This window comes from Astatotilapia calliptera, chromosome 14, assembly GCF_900246225.1.
Source record: "Astatotilapia calliptera chromosome 14, fAstCal1.2, whole genome shotgun sequence".
Taxonomy (NCBI): Eukaryota; Metazoa; Chordata; class Actinopteri; order Cichliformes; family Cichlidae; genus Astatotilapia; species Astatotilapia calliptera.
The window spans coordinates 29978826-29996497 of NC_039315.1; the positions used below are offsets into that span (position 1 = coordinate 29978826).

Below are 17672 nucleotides of genomic sequence, written 5' to 3' on the forward strand. Positions count from 1 at the left end.
AGCCCAGTTTATCATCGATATGAGATAAAAAAAAAAAGAAAAAAAGTGGGAAACACTTTAACCTGGTTCAGAGAATTGGCCTAATAAAGTCTTTTGTTGTGCAAGAATATGTTAGCTGACTGCACAATCGTCATAAGATATTGCATTCTGTTGAGGCCTATAATATGTGCCTAGATATGTCTATGTGTAGATAAGAAATCACGATTGCCATTATTTGGGAGTAGATTGATAACATAGACACTTCATTTGTTATCTCACTTAGAAACTTTGATCGTTTGAGTATGAAATTTTGCTTTACAGAGGTTAAACTCTGCTCTCCATGTGGTAGAATGGTGAACTTGTTTCAAGTGAAATACTTGGAAAATAAATGAATGAACTGCACCAAAAACATTTGGTGCAGAAAATCATATTTTTTAACCAACCACCATTATTTATAGAAATATACAAACATAAGTGGTAGTACAGTGTATATAAGGCAAATCTGAGTTTTTACAAAGTATTGAGCTTGAAAATGAATATTTGGTTTGACCACCTACTCAATCGTTCTTATAATTTCTTTAAGCAGTCTTCAGGAAAAGTTCTCCAGACGTCTTGAAGGAAAATTCAAACCTTTAGATCTTGGCTTCTTTTCATTCGGTTCTCTGTCAAGATGATCCCACATTGCTTCAATAATGCTGAGTTCCAGGCCCTGGAGAGATCAATCCACTCTTTGTCTGTTATCCAAGTATTCTTTTACTGCATTGCCAATGTGAGTAGGGTTATTGTGGTGCTGAAGAATTAAGCTGTTGCCAATTAGTTGCTTTCCAGATGGTATTGCATTGTTTAAAAATCTGACTGTACTCTTCTGTACTCATAATTACTTCAATTTTGACAGCATTTCCAGCGCCACTGGCTGATGCAGCCACAAACCATGACAGTGCCTCCACCATGTTTTAGAGAGGCTGTAGGCACACTAGTTTACCTCTTTACTCAGCTCCTTCTTGACAACCAACCTTTTACTGCACAGTCCAATATAAAGCCTTTGTAGACTAATAGATCCTTTGAATAGTAGTAAGATGCAGAGCATGCATGACCAGCTGAGGCCGATGTTGTATTTCCAATTAAAAAAAAGATCCTCTAGGCTATAAATAGACCTTGAACTAAGCATTTTCACCACCACCATCTTAGTGTTCGAAACTTGACATGATGAATAAGCAGTGGATCTGACTGCACTGAGGATATATCCCGGCTACTCTAATTGAAAACAATTTATTAAAATAAATAATAGTTTTGATTCACTAGGACTTGAAACTAGCGACTGTGTCTATAAAATCATTTACAGAGAGTTTATTGAAAAAGGGTTCTAGGAGGCATTTTCTTAGACTTCTGTACACCCAAACTTCTATGTAACCAGCTGGCCACTAGTGACTACCTGACAAGATTTTGTATGGTAAATGGCCCAATTGTTAACCCATTGTTAGCTATAAAAATGAATTGCCCCATCATATGGGGAAGCAAATAGATAAATCTGTGTGTGCGCTTAATACAACATCATCCTTAGCATGGAGTTAACAAATAACGTGATTGTACCAAAGTGTATATATTGAAATCATAGTTGGATATTTTTTTACGCATAAAAGTTAAGCATTTAAAATTAAAATATTGGCCCCATTAAAAAGGGTTTGCTGTACAGCAGATCCTCATTCACCTCTACTGTTTGTTATTAACCTGAAACCAGGTGTTTTGTTCAAAAAGACGTGGCCCTATTTGATAACAGGGTTTTTCATGTGTTGACAACCACATTTAAAAATGTCCGTACTCCTGGAAAAATGTATTATACACTCAACAAAAATATAAACGCAACACCTTTGTTACTGCTCCCATTCCCCATGGGATGGACGTAGAGACCTAAAATTCATTCCAGATACACAATATAACCATCCCTCCCAAACAGTGGTCACAAATCAGTCCAAATGTGTGGTAGTGGGCACATCTGCTATATTGAGATAATCCATCCCACCTCACAGGTGTGCCACATCAGGATGCTGATCTGACATTATGAGTAGTGCACAGGTGTACCTCAGACTGCCCACAACAAAAGGCCACCCTGGAATGTGCAGTTTTTTGCGCTATTGCGGGTCTGGGGACCCAGAACCGGTCAGTATCTGGTGTGACCACCATTTGCCTCATGCAGTGCAACACATCGTTGCATGGAGTCTATCAGATTGTCAATTGTGGCCTGTGGAATGTTGGTCCACTCCACTTCAATGGCTGTGCGAGGTTGTTGGATATTCGTGGGAACTGGTACACGCTGTCGTATACGCCGGTCAAGCACATCCCGAACATGCTCAATGGGTGACATGTCCAGTGAGCATGCTGGCCATGCAAGAACTGGGACATTCTCAGCTGCCATCTGCCCTGAACAATGTGAACCATGATTCATCCGTGAAACGCACACCTCTCCAACGTGCCAGACGCCATCGAATGTGAGCATTTGCCCACACAAGTCTGTTACGGCGACGAGCTGGAGTCAGGTCAAGACCCCGATGAGGACGACGGGCATGCAGTTGAGCGTCCCAGAGACGGTTTCTGACAGTTTGTGCAGAAATTGTTTGGTTGTGCAAACCAATTGTTCCAGCAGCTGTCTGGGTGGCTGGTCTCAGACGATCTTGGAGGTGAACCTGCTGGATGTGGAGGTCCTGGGCTGGTGTGGTTACACGAGGTCTGCGGTTGTGAGGCCGGTTGGATGTGCTGCCATATTCTCTGAAACGCCTGTGGAGATGGCTTATGGTTGAGAAATGAACATTCAATGCACGGGCGACAGATCTGGTTGACATTCCTGCTGTCAGCATGCCAATTGCACGCTCCCTCATTGCTTGTGGCATCTGTGGCATTTTGCTGTGAGACAAAACTGCACATTCCAGGGTGGCCTTTTGTTGTGGGCAGTCTGAGGTACACCTGTGCACTACTCATGATGTCAGATCAGCATCCTGATGTGGCACACCTGTGAGGTGGGACGGATTATCTCAATATAGCAGATGTGCCCACTACCACACATTTGGACTGATTTGTGACCACTGTTTGGGAGGGATGGTTATATTGTGTATCTGGAATGAATTTTAGGTCTCTACGTCCATCCCATGGGGAATGGGAGCAGTAACAAAGGTGTTGCGTTTATATTTTTGTTGAGTGTATTTGTCTTTTGTTCATCACTTGTGTGTACGGAGTCTCAAATCAGTTGACCTGGTTCATCGCATGGTTTCATGTTCTTCTTATCTGATCTTCTCAATGCCAGGGTATCTCAGGTGTTTTATGTCTGATTTCCTGTCCTCGAGATAATTCATGTAGCACCTGGGGACAAAACTGGCATGCAGTGTTATAACCTCAGATGTGATTTCAAACCAGAGATTGTTTGATACGGGTGTGAAAATGTGCCCGAGTTCATTTCAGTATGACGAAACCCATCCAGAAAAAGACTGCTTTCTTTTGGAGTAAAACAACTAGTAAAAAGGTCCCACTGCTGTTTGTTTGAAAAGTATAATGAAATACTACTAATTCTTTGAACAGTTTTCATTTCTTTTATTTTTCAGATTTAATAATTCAACTTATTGTGACAGAATGTATAAAAACTGCCCAGCAAATTTAACTTCTTAACATCTAGCTAGAGGCAGTTTTAGACTTAAGACGCATTTTGGCCTAATTTTTAGCAAGTTTTAAAAACTCTTTTGATCACGAGTCACGGCTATTCTACTGATGACTTTTCTACTGATCACGCTATCAAAAACTAATGTGGATATTCAGTCTATTAAATGTCTTTGTGATTCAACTCGGGTATCATCCATCCGTCGTGCTTATCAAGAACCTGGTCGTGGGACCAGCAGCCTAAGCAGAGAAGCCCAAACCTCTCTCTCCCCAGCCACCTCCCTGAGTTCATCCAGGGGAACAAAGAGCCATTTCCAGGCCATTTGACAGATATAATCTATTCAGCATGACTTAGGTTTGCCCCAAGGCCTCTTTCCAGTAGGAAATGCCCAGAGCACTTCACCCAGGAGGCGCTCAAGAAACTGGGAAGTGCTAATTCTCATTCCTGTCGCTTTACACTCTACGCTACGAACCGCTCCGGTGCAACCTATTTCATTTCGACTCAACATGCCCAGCGTCCCTGCTTTTGAAGTTCTGCCTCAGGTCGGTGTTAAAGATCCCACAGACCGGGCCTCTGCCAGATTTTCCAAGTGCACCTTCACTATACGTTTGTATAGTGTCCAGCATCTTTCCCCAACTTACCACCAGTTGATATGGACACCTTTATGGACAAATCACTATTTGCAAAGAAGTCTTATGACAGACCCGCCTTCGGGTCTCACTATTGTTACCGATGTGAGAATTGAAGCCCCCCTTTAAGAATCACCAGATGACTCTAGACCACTTTGGTATACAAACCATGGCCGACTCAGTGACTATAAGGTGCCCAGGTCAGCATGTACTTGTACAATTTAACATGTAAAAACATGGTGAAAGTCCTTCACCCGAACATCGTTCTCTGAACCCCTGAACAGGTGACAGGTATAAGATCAGGTTTAAGGTGGTACCGGATGAAAGATTAGTTGGATGCATCTGACTGATGTTATTGGGTAAATAAAATAAAGTATATTAAAATGGACTGAAATCCACCATATACTAAATGTTAAGACATTCATCTCATTGATACTGTATGTGTCATGTATGTCTGTCACCAGAGTGGTAATATGGTTTAATAAGGCTTCATATTCATGCTCACTGTGAGCAAGATTGTAAATAAAGTTTTTTTTTAATTTAATTGATATATGTGTGTTACTAAATATAGTTCAATATAAAGTTGGTCTGTGGAAAACATCAATACCTAAAAAAATAAACAGCATAGTACCATCAGTATTTCAATAGTTTAATTTTCCAAACAATCACACAATTGTTCAGGTAAAACAAACCTTTTGATTACAGTTCATGTAATTTTACAAGGTGCATGGCTGCTGATTGTATATACACATTACAGGCCATTACTGAAACAAGAAAATATATGTTTTTTTCAGAACAAAGATACTCTTATAGTTTCTTGGTTTAAGCTTTCAGATTGTACAAGCTGAATCAAAGCACGATGAATTTAAAACCGGGACTTTCTCAAAAGAATCCCCAAACAATAGACTGATGCAGAAAATTTCACCTAGCAGACTCTAACCTTAAAAGTGGAGCAAAACTTGCAATAAAAACCAACCATCCTCCAACTTATTCAGTAACATAAAGCAGAAAGCCACTGAAGGTGTTGTAGTAGCTTTCATCACAGAGATAGCAGCCACTGCTTAAGGTAACAGTCACCATGTCTCCAACTTTCAGGTGCATGGCCACAACTATGGTGGCGCTATCTTCTTGGTCATTGGTATTAAACTCTTTGGCTCTTGCCATCACTTTATTGTTAACCTGCAGATTGGCACAGGCAGCCAGCATGTTGCCGGGAGACCCTGCGTCACTGAAGATGGTGACTGCGAGACTGTAGACGCCTGAGAAAGGAACGGTGAAGACGCCAGTGTTCATGTTGTAGGCTCCGCCCAAGTTAAGGAAGGCATTTTTGTAGATGACGATCTTGTTCATTTCGCTGAAGGGGCCGTAACACTTAAAATTCTCATCGCTGAATAGAGAGAAAGAGAAGGCAACGCGGCTGGCTGGAAATGCAAAAGGGAGGTGGTGTGTTAGCAGTGCAAAAAAATCTGCTTTTGCTGTTATGTCCTTTATAATTGATCACTTACCTTCAACCACCCTGAGACTTTCTTTTGTCTTTTGGAAGTCCTTCTCCAGCTCAGTCATGCTCTTGTTAAAGTAGGTCTTCAGCCTGTTCACCTCTTGCACCATCAGGCAGCAACCACAGGAGAATTTGTCCGTGCTGCATGCTGAACACAAAGACACATTAACACACTTGCAACAGAGAATATATGAGCACACACTTTTTGTGCAGTCATAGTTCCTCACCACTGCCTGCGTTGGGGTCGGGATCTGGAGCAATCCGGACGGGTCCGTTCCAGGAATATTCGTTTTGAGCAAACGCTGCATTCAGCAGACACAGCAGTACAAGAGCTGTGGAGAAAAATGTGAAAGAGATAAACCAATTAAGAAAGAGAAAGCGCTACTTACTAGATACCTGTTTTGTGTGTAAACGTAGGCTCACCTCTCATGCCGACACTAAATGATGGCAGCTTCATGAATGAATGAAAGGTAAGAGAGACTGATGAAGCTCAACAAGAGTCATGGATATATATTTTTCACAGCGCTCCTCCCTTATTGCCTTCCAACTTTGACAACGCCCCTTGTTGGGTTTTTTCCCTGTCCTTTTTACCTGTGCAACTGATAAAGCTGTATCATCACCACTTGATCTCAGCTTTAAAAATCACACAGAAGCAGGTACACACCCTGACTCTAAGGCTTTGTTGTGGATGCCGGTGAGGTGTCATCTATCATCTGGAAAGAGGTGTCAGTGTGTTCTCATTAGCAGACAAGGTGTAAAGTGCTGGTTGATAGTCTAGTGTACTTTTCTATGCACAGTTCTAACCTGCCTTTACAAAAGCACTGTCATTTTACATGCTTGTGCTTTCAGTGTGATAGATAAGTTGACATATTTTTGGTCCAACAGAAATGTGTTAGAAGGGCTCTATACACATGGCAGGTAGGAATGATTTCCTGTGTCATTCAGTGGTGCTTTTTGGTAATCTCAGTCTCTCACTGAACGTGAGAATATATGTATATAGTAGGAAGACTGGAGCAACGTTCTACACTGCAGGCTTATACTGTGTATATTATACAGTGTGGTGCTGTGATCATTTTTACATTAGGAAATAATCTGTGTAGATTAGAGTGAAATGAAAGGGTGACAAATGAAGCTGCCAGTACTCGTAGTTTCACATGATTTGTTACATTGTTACAGCATCTTAATTAGCTACAGAATGTATTCAGAATTATATACACCAATAATATATTTTAATGCTGCACTGTTTGTTGCAATTTAGGACATGATTAAATCTTGCTTTAGTCATCCATCCGCTTCCGCTTATCCTTTTCAGGGTTGCTGGTACGGACCAGCTGTCCCTGGATACCCTGGACAGGTCGCCAGTCTGTCGCAGGGCTAACACATAGACAAAGACAACCATTTGCACTCACATTCATACCTATGGGCAATTTAGACTTTCCAATTATTCTATCCCCACTAAGTGCATGGCTTCGGACTGTGGGAGGAAGCAAGAGGACCCACGCAAACATGAGGAGAACATGAAAACTCCCAACAAAAAGTGGTGTAATTGACCTCAGGACCTTCTTGGTGTGAGGTAGCAGTGCTAATCACCATGCCACCATGCTGCCCGTTATTTAGAAAGCATCCATCCATCCTATCAAATTTAAGATAGAGGGTTGACTCAAGTGAGTTGTCTACTAATTGGATCAGTTCTTGGTCCTCCAAGGCATCCTTGGGCAAACACACATACCCCCAACGTAACCCTTGATGAATCTATTAGAGTGTGTGTAAATGTTAGACACAAAGTACGAAAATAAAAGTGCAGTTTGTGTGTGTGTGTGTGTGTGTGTGTGTGTGTGTGTGTGTGTGTGTGTGTATATATATATATATATATATATATATATATATATATATATATATATATATATATATAGTGAATGATACGTAGACTCTCTGACTGCTCAACTTGAGGAGTAGTAAGCCAGTACACAAGTATCATTTGATTTGGGCAAGAGTTGGATTACACCCTGCGCTGGTTGCTAGGCCATCACAGGACTTATTGGGAATTTCATTGGTGTGGAATAGCATTTATTTCAATTTATCTTTTTATTTCACAAAGAAGATAATGATTATATATCCTCTATTTTCCACTCAAATTGTGAACAGCACACTATGCTAGTACCACCGTTACAACTTTGCTTTATTTGTTACAGAATGGATCAAAAATTATAACAAAGGCAACTGTGTTTTTTTAAAGATCTGATTTATTTCATCATTTTTATAGGCTTGACAGATTTCACAGACAAGTAATATAACATTTATAACTAAATCAAAATCAATAACAGTTATAGCCAAGACACTTCAACAATCTAAAAAAAAGATACAGCTGTAGTAATTCAAGGGTTAATCCACATAAGAGTGTTTAAGAAACATCTCTTCAGCATAATGACATACAATCTCAGAAAGAACAAAACAAGTCACTGATGTCACCATAGAAAATTTTCATCTAGCAGGCTTACATTTTGGCTGTATTAGGCAAACGTTGGTACAAAGCACACTATGCCAACTTAATCAGAAGCATAAAGCAGAAAACCAGTGAAAGTGTTGTAGTGGTTGATGTCATCGCTTAAGGAGCATCCTTGGAGCAGCCTGGCAGACAGCTGGTCCCCGGCGTTCAGCTGCACAGCCACGACAACACTGGTGCTGTCTTCAAGGTCCTGACCACTTCTTTCAATGGCTTCAGCCACATTTTCGCCGTTAACCTGCAGAGTGACGCAGTTGCTCAGGGTTACGCGAGCAGAGCTGTAAACCGTGACGGAGAGGCTGTAGACGCCGGAGCGGGGCACGGTGAAGATGCCAGTCTCCACATTGTAGCCGTCTCCCAAGTTGATGAAGACATGTTTGTACTTAATTATGCTATCACTGGAGAAGGGGCCATAGGAGACCATGGCTGAGTTGTTGTTTAGAGCGATGGAGAAGGCGCTGCGGCTTCCTGGAAATGCAGAGAAGAAATAGCTTAGCGAAATGAGAAATCTATCAGCTTCGACTTTTAGTTTATTGGCCACTTGATGTCACTCACCTCTCATATTGTTGAGGATCATTTTGGAGCTCATGAGCTCGTCCTTCAGTTTGTTAATGCTCATGTTAAAGAACTTCTCCAACCTGCCTATTTGTTTCTGCATTAGACAGCAGCCACACGACGCCTGGTCAGTAACACACACTGCATACACACACAAATGAGTAGGTTTTCAGGTAAAAACATGCAGAGCTATATTGAGACATGAATGCAGACCTTCTTATTTAACAGCCTCTCACCTTGGCTTTGAACGGGGGCTTGCTGCGGTACATTCTCCAAAGGTCCAAGCCAGGAAAACTTGTTGTCCTGACCGAAAGCTGCATGCAGAAGACACAGCAATACAATTGCTGGAGAAAAAGAAGGGCATCAGACATCTTTGTTATTTTGAAATGTTGAACTGACTCTAAACCACTACTATTTTCTACCTTTTTTCAATTTGTGGAATTGACGAGCTTAATTGGAGATATTCAACATCCCAAAATGTAAACGATTCTTCTAATATACTTTTCATTTTCACATGGTTTAGTTTCCTAAATGTAAAATTCTAACACGCAGTCTTTAGTCCTTTTTGCCTACTAGAGTCTGAATATTTTGAACCTGAGCTAAATCCATTAATGTTCTTTGCAATTAAAAAATCTTCCTCCAAAATCTTATTTCAATGTAGATACAGCGTCCATCTAGTCTCACCTCTCATGTTGATGCTGATATATGGCAAATGATGATGCTTCTGAAGGGTGGAAGTTTGTACTGACTGATCATGACACGAAAGTAATGGATATATAGTTTTCTAAAAGCCCCTCCCTTGTAACCTCTTTTCACACGACTCCTCCTCTCTCTTTTTTCTTTGTTGTTCATCCCCTTTCCCTCTGTGACTTTATAGCTCAAGATTAATCTGTTTTTTTTTTCATCACTAGAGGCTCTCATTTTCTCAAATCCACACATTGACAGACAGCTTATGTGTGAGTGCTGCTCCAGGTTGCCTTGTTTGATGTTACACACATATCTTTGCTATGAGCAATTTTTTTTTCTAGTCAGATTACTAAACATTGTTTTTGCACTCTCCATGTTCATGATTGAGTTAAAAACAAACAACAAACCTGCCTTTTTGGAAGGATAAACTGTGCTGATTGTAAGCAGGATTTATTTCATTAAGCTGCTGCTGAGATCAGCACGACCCTCTGACTGCCAGTAGTCCTACATGGAAGCTCACCTGCATGTTGTTAGAGTCAGGTAGAAAACAGCAATGCTTTGAGGTAAATCCTAATGCCAATGCTAACATATTTATGATCAAACATTTCATTAATCATGTACACCATCTTACCATGTTAGCATGCTATCACTTTCTAATTAACCTTATAGGTAAAGTACAACTAAAAGACATTCATTCTTACTTATGCTGATGAACTATTTCAGTCCAGACCAATTTGTTTGGGCGGATCAATATTAGAGTGCTGCACCACTATAAGCTGTTGAATTATTTAAATAATTATATGCTGTGGACTATATACTTGGTCGCTTTGGAATCACATGATTGATACCATTGTCATGACTGTGTGGCTGTAATTTGCTTAGTAGAAAGACTGAAACAGAGGGAAATATGTTTAATTATGTTTGAAGAGGTCTATGCAAGCCATAGACAAAATAAAAAAAATCTTTTGCTTTCTTTGCTGAAAAACAGGCTATTCAGTAAAGAGGGCCAATGTGGAGATTTTGATGGCAGAAAAATTAAGACACGTGTAAGCCCCGTGTGACTCAACACAGAACCTGTACGAGCTGATTGGGTGGCCAGTGGTCACTGCGTACCTGCTTAATGCCCAGTAGAAATCTGTATTGAGGCACACAAGTAGGAATACAGTGGAACCACAGTGTGTCTCATGTTTAAAGCCTTTCTGTTAATCTCTGCTAATTATCTGCTTCTGATAGCTTTATACTGAGCAAACAGGGGTATTGCTTTCTATGCTGAAATGAAAGCTTATAATTACTCATTAGTATTTACAACAGCTGAATGTTGTATGAAAACACTCATTTAAACTGTAAACAACCCATTAAATTACAGTCTACCTCCAGATCGGAATCACTGTATTTAAAATTCAATGCTCTTCTTTATAATGATCATGTGTATTAGTGCATTACAGTAACTTACGATTCACTTTCCCCTTACTTTTGGCAGATTGGTTTTACTTGTCTGCCCTAATGCTTTTTCATGTGTCACCTGCAGACTTTCTTGGGCTTTCTTTGACCTGTGATGAATCTAAGATTAATAAAACTACTGTACTTTCTTATGCACAAAAAAACTACTACTCCACAGGAAGAGATTGTTGACTTGAATCCAGACTAATGTAGTTTGCGTGGAATTTAATCCAAAGAAAAAGTAATGCAAATCCAAAAAAATGTCCTTCCTGCAGCTTGACCTTGGTTCAACTTGCAGCAGTTTCCAACTATGTGAGTCTCAGCTAAATAAACCAAACCAAAAGTTCAAAAAAGATAAGAAACTAAAGAAGTTAGCGGCCATTTGCATGCTCGACTCTCAAAGTACAACTCAGTGGCTCAAATGATGTTGCTGGAGACAGCATAGTTTAAAAAGCAGAATCATCCTGTTCCTAATCTCTGCTTGAAGTCTCAAGAGAATATTTGCAATTTTAGCATGAAACAAGAGAGAAGAAAGCAGATAAAATGAAAGACCTCTGCTTTGTTTTTTTGATACTTTTTAGGATATCCATCCATCATGACTGATAAATATCAACCACTAAATCAATTTACAGCTTTCTGCTGTTAATTGCACAGGTTTAAACAAAACAATTTACACTACTGTTACTTCAGATAAATGTGGATGATATTTAAAGTTTATCAGTGAGGTTTAAGTTTCCACAAATCCCAGAGCAGCTTATTTTTCCTTAATTCAGTCAGTAGCATACAGCAGAAAACCAGGGAAAATGTTCTCTGTATTCTACTGCCACCTAACAGTTAGCCTGCAGATCAGTCACCTTCATCCTGTCAATCAATCAATCAGTCAATCAATCCATCCATCCACTTTGTTCATGTAAGTAGGAAACCTTCTGCTCACAGTAAGGTTAATAATGGAGTTCCACAGGGTTCTGCACTAGGACCAGTTCTGTTTATATTATACATGCTTCCCTTAGGCAGTATTATTTGTATCATTTTCTGTATCTAAATTCAGATTAAAATAACAGCTGGCAAAGAAGTGAGATATGGAACTCAACAAAACATTTACCTCACAGCAGGTGCGTTTCCTAAAGTTGCATCTTTTTTCTAACCATATCTAGTCTCACCTCAGATAATCTTGCTAACAGCACGCCAACATGTGCACCTCCCAGGTCTTTTGTTGTCATTGTAGGTCAGGTATCACCTCTCCTCTGGGCCAAAAAAGGTGAGTGTTTTTACTTTGTGTCCACAAGTACATGCTTAGTCATTTTGCACTGAATATACTTTTGTGGTCATATTAATGATTGCAACACTAGCGTCACCAGGTTTAACCAATAATGCTGTAGTATATTTATATATATGAGAACAGTGCCATTCTAAAGCATATGTTGTTATCTTAGAAGGCTGGGATTTGTTGTATCTATTTAGCGTGTCCAACTTTTTCAATCAGGGCGGGGTTGCAACAAACTGTTGCCAAAACATGTAAAATGAGCTCTTCCTTGTTCTCCTGTGAATAGTGTTTGATTACTAACTAGTGCAAAGCAAGATATTTTCTGAATATCTGCACTGAGAGAGAAAAGACTTACACAAGAGTTTCCTTCGGAAGAGTAACAAGTCAGTAAGGAAGAACCAGAGTTAAGGCTAAACAGACCAAACACAAATCAGGACTTTTCAGCTCATCGTATCTGTGTGTGGAGAAAGATCGAAATAAATATGGGAATACTAAATATATTGTAAGTGCAGAATGGAGGGGAAGCTCTAGGCATAAAGGTCAGTGAGATATAGAGAAGATCAGCATTATATTGGTTATGTGTTTGGTCACATAAGAAGGAAGAAATAGACCCAATGCGCTATAAGATACAGTCAGTCAACTCATTTAAAAAAAAAAAAAAAAATGCTAAAACAGATCACAGAGGTATGTGTTGCAAGTTTATTAATCTTTTATTTACTTACATAGACATATTAAAATTAATTTATATTACATGAATCATGGTTGGTGCAAAATCATTATGTAAACAAGAACTGACTGAACTAGTTCTCTCCAGAGCAAGAAGGCATCCTTGACATCCTTTTTAAAAACCTTAAGCTGTTACATTCTTGCAGCCAGATAAACATCTTTAATCAAAAACATCAGATAATTACTCTTGTGCACATCAGTCTAATTGGCAAATGGTTACTGTAGCACCTACTCTTGCCCAGAATCTGAATCCTGGGAACAGAGGGCCAGTGAACTGCTGCTGGTGTCTGTGGATGAGGGTAGCCTGGTTTTGGGTGATGCTGTAAAAGGCCAGAATCCCTGCATGCTGGTCCAGGTAGATGCCGATCCGTTTGGCCTTTGGTGCACCCAGCAGTTTTTCCTGGTTATTGTGCCAAAAGGAAAATCCGCTCCCAGACCAGTACAGACTCCAAGACAGCTCATTGTGGCCCAAACGGCTCTTGTCATCATTACTCTTGCGTTCTATCTCTTTGTAGGAAACTCCGATGGTGACCTGCATGATGGGAGTGAGGAAAATAAATTCAGTGAGGGGCACAAATGTAAGAGTCGTTTGCTAATCACTTTAAAAAACAAAAAACAAAAAGGGAAACAACAGAACTTTAAACTACAAATTGAGACCATAAGATGACTAAGAATATATTTATCAAGGTCATAAATAAATTCAAAAGTAGGATCAAATTTTCATAGATTTTTATACAATGTTACTTTTTCTTTTGCAATCAGAAGAGTCGCCCCCTGTTGGTTATTAAAAGAGCCTGTTTAATGCACAAGTGCATTAAACAGGTTTTCAGAACTGGAGGTCATGTGGCTCTTTTTTAAAAATAACCTACAAAAATAACATATGACAAATATGTATGTTGAACAGATTGTGTCTTTTAACGAGCGCAGCCGTGACTAATAGAAATGTCAGTAATTTTTGTATTTATAGCACTTTTGTCCTTAGGGCCTCTCTGGTACTCTAATACAGTATGACTTGGCATAAACTATGATGCAACTCTGTGCATTGTGTGAGAAAATGAATTACTTTCCAGGCAGAAAGTAATTGAAATGATTGGTTTCCTTTGAAGTTTCTGTATACATGGATTCCATTAGCCAATTAAAATGGAGCACAAAGGGCAGTTCCCTCTATTACCAGACTACCTGTGTAGACAAATGCTGGCTGCATGATTTAAATCCTCAAAAACATTTATTTTAATTAAAATATATAAAACTAAAAATGCTTTATAGCCAAAACCTATCCTAAAAGGAATGGTAGGACATAGAATATTGATTTAAGCCTTCTTTAGTCAGACTTACTATTGTGAGACTTCTATTTTGCTTTTAGGTCTGAAGACTTTTATGGCATTAGAGTTCTTTCATAACCATTACTTAGCACTGACTGGGCAAACAAAGCATGTTAACTAATTCTACGACTCAAACAGTTACAGTTGAAAAACACACACACACACACACACACACACACACACACACACACACACACACACACACACACACACACACACACACACACACACACACACACACACACACACACACACACACTTAATCATATCCAAGCACCTTCTGCCCAGTCCACTCCACCTCCCAGTAATAAGGGCTCCCTCCCAGCGGCTCTTTGCAGAGAACCTGTCTCCAGAACTGGAATCGATCAGGATGGTCTGGTGGGTTCAGGTTCTCAGCCCGCATCGTTGCCTTACGATTGCCATCCGACAGCAGAACGTGGCGATACACTGTGTTGGGGTCCATAGTGGGTTCGAAACGAACTAAAGAAAGAGGATTTGTCATTTTACCTAAGACTGGAACAAATAAAGGGGTCTGTATTCTGGAGTACAAAAGACTTACATTTTATGAGTTCATCTCGAGTTTTTGGTTCTGGTTTCATAAATCCCACTGATGATACAGAAGCTGTTAAGACAGAAAAAAAATACACCATTGTAAAAAGGAAAAGTAACATTTAACCCCAAGATACTCTAAGAGGTATCTGTGAAAGGTCAGGTGAGCAAAGCTGTCCACAGCCAGCTTTTATCTCCTACAAGACGGGGTAACTGCCTGACGTGGATATCGTCAATGATAATGTTTGTGCTTTTACCTTGACGTCGAGGAGCAGGCAAGGGTGGAGGTGGGGCTGAAGCTTCATTCACAGAGAGAAGCAACAAACAGAACAGTTAAACTAAAGCATATCTAAACTCTATGACAGCCAACATTAGAGAAACCCTTTCAAGCATTACCTTGAATGTAAGCAGAACCACCAGACCTTGAAGGCAGAGGCCCTGAGGTGAAAAAAAATAAAAACAAGAGTAAAATATGAACTCAGTGTTTTTTCAAATGCCACATTAAAGTATATTCTGTGTGTGTGTGTGTGTGTGTGTGTGTGTGTGTGTGTGTGTGTGTGTGTGTGTGTATGTTTTACCTTGAGGTCGCAAAGGTGGCAAGGGTGGAGAGTCTGTTTTCATTTCATACACTACAGAAGAAAAGGGTTTACATGTAAAAAGGTGTCCTTTCCACAGTCAAAAGCTAACAGTCAAAATAAAGCTTTTATTGGACTGGTATTTAACGTACCTGTACTTTGGGCAGGAACCTGAGCTGGTAGCGGGTCTGCAGGTAGTGGGCCTGTTGGTACTGGTCCCGCTGGTAGCGGGCCTGCTGCTTCCGGACCACTGGTAGTCAAAGCCAAGGGGTTATTCACTGCAAAAGGAAAATTTTGACCTTATGTTATTAAGAGAAGAGAAAAGACGAGAAGAGAGTAGAAGAGAAGAGCTGACCTATTGTGATGATTTTTTCCAGGCTGCCTTTGCAGAGATCCTGAACTGACTCCTGCAGTTCTTTCATGACTGAGCGGACTGACGTCACCATGGTTTCCTCCTGCCCAATCACTGTGGCATCAGTCTGAACCAGCGGCTCCATGAGGAGGAAGTTCTTGAGAACAAATACCACAAATTCCACAGTCAGAGACTACAGATCTAGTTTAGCACTAAAATATGTGCACTCCGCTTCACACTCGTTACCTTCAAGAAACAGACATCGTCCTGCATGTCAGCCAGTCTGCTCAGCTCTTCACTCTTCCAGTTGAGCTGTGCAACCTGCTGCTCCAGTCTGTTGAGCTGCCCCTCAGCCTGGCTGCCTAAAGAGGCCTCGTGGGTAGAGAGGAGCTCGCTGACCTGGGTGCCTGTTAGATTCACGTTCTTGGCTAGCTCCATGAATAAATCTGTGCTCTCCTTCTCTAGAGCCTGGACCAAGGCCTGGTAGTGTAGACAAGCAAGATGAGGACATATTGTCACCACAATTTCATATTTTTCAAAGTAAACAAGGATGGCATGAATTAATAAGGTTTTCTACATGCCTTGTCTTGACGTGCAAAATGTGGGAGTTCCTTAATCTTCCTATCCGTCTCCTGGAGCCTCCTCTGTACCTCTGCTTGCATCTGAACAAGCTCTTTCTATACACAAACACATGCACACATACATTGTGAGGCAGTAATGACTGTACTTGAGACTGTACAGGCTATTTGTGATATTGTTACATAGTTTTGCTGGGAATCACTATAACATCAGTAAGGCGCGCTTCAGACTTGTTTTTCAAGTCCTTCAAGATTAGCTTAAGAAATGTTTTAGTTACACTTGGAAACTGCATTTATAGTGGTGTATTTCTTTTACCAGCATTTTACTTTAATTTTAAAAGTTGTTTAGAGACCCAAAAACAAATAAACAAAAATAAAAGCAGAGTGAAAATATCACCTGAAATAATTACAATTACACACCTGTCTTTCTTTTCTCTCGTCTCTCGGTTTGACAACACGGTGTCCACTGTGTCCATGCTGGCAACACACCTCACACACACACTCCCTGTCGTCATGGCAAAACAGGTCCAGGGGTCGGCCGTGTTGGTGGCAGGGTTTGGGTTCCACAGAGGGAAGCTGTGGGTACACGCTGCCCTTTCGTTGCATTGTATCTGGCTGGACCTCCAAATAGACCGGCATGGATGGTGGGCCGGGGGAAGGAGCTGTGAAGGAGTGCTGCTTCAGGCTGTTGGTCCTCAGCTTCTCCATAGCCTCTGCTAGCAGGGTGCTCTTGGCCAGTGAGGGCCGAGGGTTAAACACCTGCCTACACTGGGGGCAGCTATACTGACCTTTGCTGCCCCCTTTGTCCCAGTGGCTCTGAATACAAGCCAAGCAGTATGAGTGTCCGCAGGGTAGAGTGGCTGGATCCTTCAGGGTTTCCAGACATACTGGACAGGCAAAGCTTTCCTCTTCAGTCCAACCTGAGGCCATGCTCGCTGGGAGGAGATGAGCTTAAACTTTCTTTGTATGGATCACAAAGTTCTCTGTGTGAAGTCACGGAACTGATACTACAGCAAACAGGTCAGAGAAATTAAAGCAATGACACCCAACAAATGACGAGGCTAAAATGCCAGTTCATATGAATCACCTGCTGCTTAAAACATGAAGAAACGGCTCAGGGTGGGGCTGGTTAAACAGGTGGAGTGAGGAGTCTATCAATCTGACATCATGGGTTTCAACAGTTTGTTGGAGCCTCCTAATGGAAAAATGAATTTTGCTGTTGATTTTTGCTACTCAAACGAATTAATTAAGTTTAATCATCCAGTCACATTCATTCTTGCCAGGCAGTCTGCCCATAGGCAAAAAACTGTAAAGAGCGCCTGTTTTAGTCTCCTCTGTAAAGGAAGCGGGCCTACACAGTCCAAACGAGAAG

General features: G+C 40.7%; 3 protein-coding genes across 3 annotated transcripts; all 3 read right to left on the minus strand.

Moving 5' to 3' along the window:
- Window positions 1–4932: 4932 nt before the first annotated feature.
- LOC113036956 (uncharacterized) lies at window positions 4933–6232 on the minus strand. The gene is made up of 4 exons (XM_026193593.1): window positions 6173–6232; window positions 5977–6081; window positions 5757–5897; window positions 4933–5672 (listed from the first exon to the last, which is right to left on the minus strand). The coding sequence occupies exons 1-4, from the start codon at window positions 6204–6206 to the stop codon at window positions 5239–5241; spliced, it is 714 nt and encodes a 237-aa protein (XP_026049378.1). The 5' UTR covers window positions 6207–6232; the 3' UTR covers window positions 4933–5238.
- Window positions 6233–8085: 1853 nt separating this feature from the next.
- Window positions 8086–9534, minus strand: LOC113036907 (cerebellin-1-like). The gene is made up of 4 exons (XM_026193495.1): window positions 9492–9534; window positions 9044–9151; window positions 8808–8948; window positions 8086–8720 (listed from the first exon to the last, which is right to left on the minus strand). The coding sequence occupies exons 1-4, from the start codon at window positions 9496–9498 to the stop codon at window positions 8296–8298; spliced, it is 681 nt and encodes a 226-aa protein (XP_026049280.1). The 5' UTR covers window positions 9499–9534; the 3' UTR covers window positions 8086–8295.
- A 3364-nt stretch (window positions 9535–12898) lies between these two features.
- Window positions 12899–17357, minus strand: ftr86 (finTRIM family, member 86). The gene is made up of 11 exons (XM_026192091.1): window positions 16721–17357; window positions 16304–16399; window positions 15969–16202; window positions 15726–15879; window positions 15523–15648; window positions 15374–15424; window positions 15192–15233; window positions 15053–15094; window positions 14806–14868; window positions 14524–14726; window positions 12899–13456 (listed from the first exon to the last, which is right to left on the minus strand). Exons 1-11 carry the CDS (start codon window positions 17228–17230, stop codon window positions 13121–13123), a joined length of 1857 nt encoding a protein of 618 aa, XP_026047876.1. The 5' UTR covers window positions 17231–17357; the 3' UTR covers window positions 12899–13120.
- Between the last annotated feature and the right edge of the window lie 315 nt (window positions 17358–17672).

Bases quoted from the DNA above. Each gene is read 5' to 3' on its own strand.
- LOC113036956 (XM_026193593.1), bottom strand. From the start codon at position 6,206: ATGAAGCTGCCATCATTTAGTGTCGGCATGAGAG. The intron at 6,082-6,172 runs GTGAGCCTACGT...TTTTCTCCACAG, and splicing joins ATTTAGTGTCGGCATGAGAG to CTCTTGTACTGCTGTGTCTG. The intron at 5,673-5,756 runs GTAAGTGATCAA...TTGCATTTCCAG, and splicing joins AAGTCTCAGGGTGGTTGAAG to CCAGCCGCGTTGCCTTCTCT.
- LOC113036907 (XM_026193495.1), bottom strand. The intron at 8,949-9,043 runs GTGAGAGGCTGT...GTGTGTATGCAG, and splicing joins AGCCCCCGTTCAAAGCCAAG to TGTGTGTTACTGACCAGGCG. The intron at 8,721-8,807 runs GTGAGTGACATC...CTGCATTTCCAG, and splicing joins GATCCTCAACAATATGAGAG to GAAGCCGCAGCGCCTTCTCC.
- ftr86 (XM_026192091.1), bottom strand. From the start codon at position 17,230: ATGGCCTCAGGTTGGACTGAAGAGGAAAGCTTTGCCTGTCCAGTATGT. The intron at 15,095-15,191 runs GTAATGCTTGAA...CTGTGAATGAAG, and splicing joins TGGTTCTGCTTACATTCAAG to CTTCAGCCCCACCTCCACCC. The intron at 13,457-14,523 runs GTGCTTGGATAT...CCCATCATGCAG, and splicing joins TGGAGTGGACTGGGCAGAAG to GTCACCATCGGAGTTTCCTA.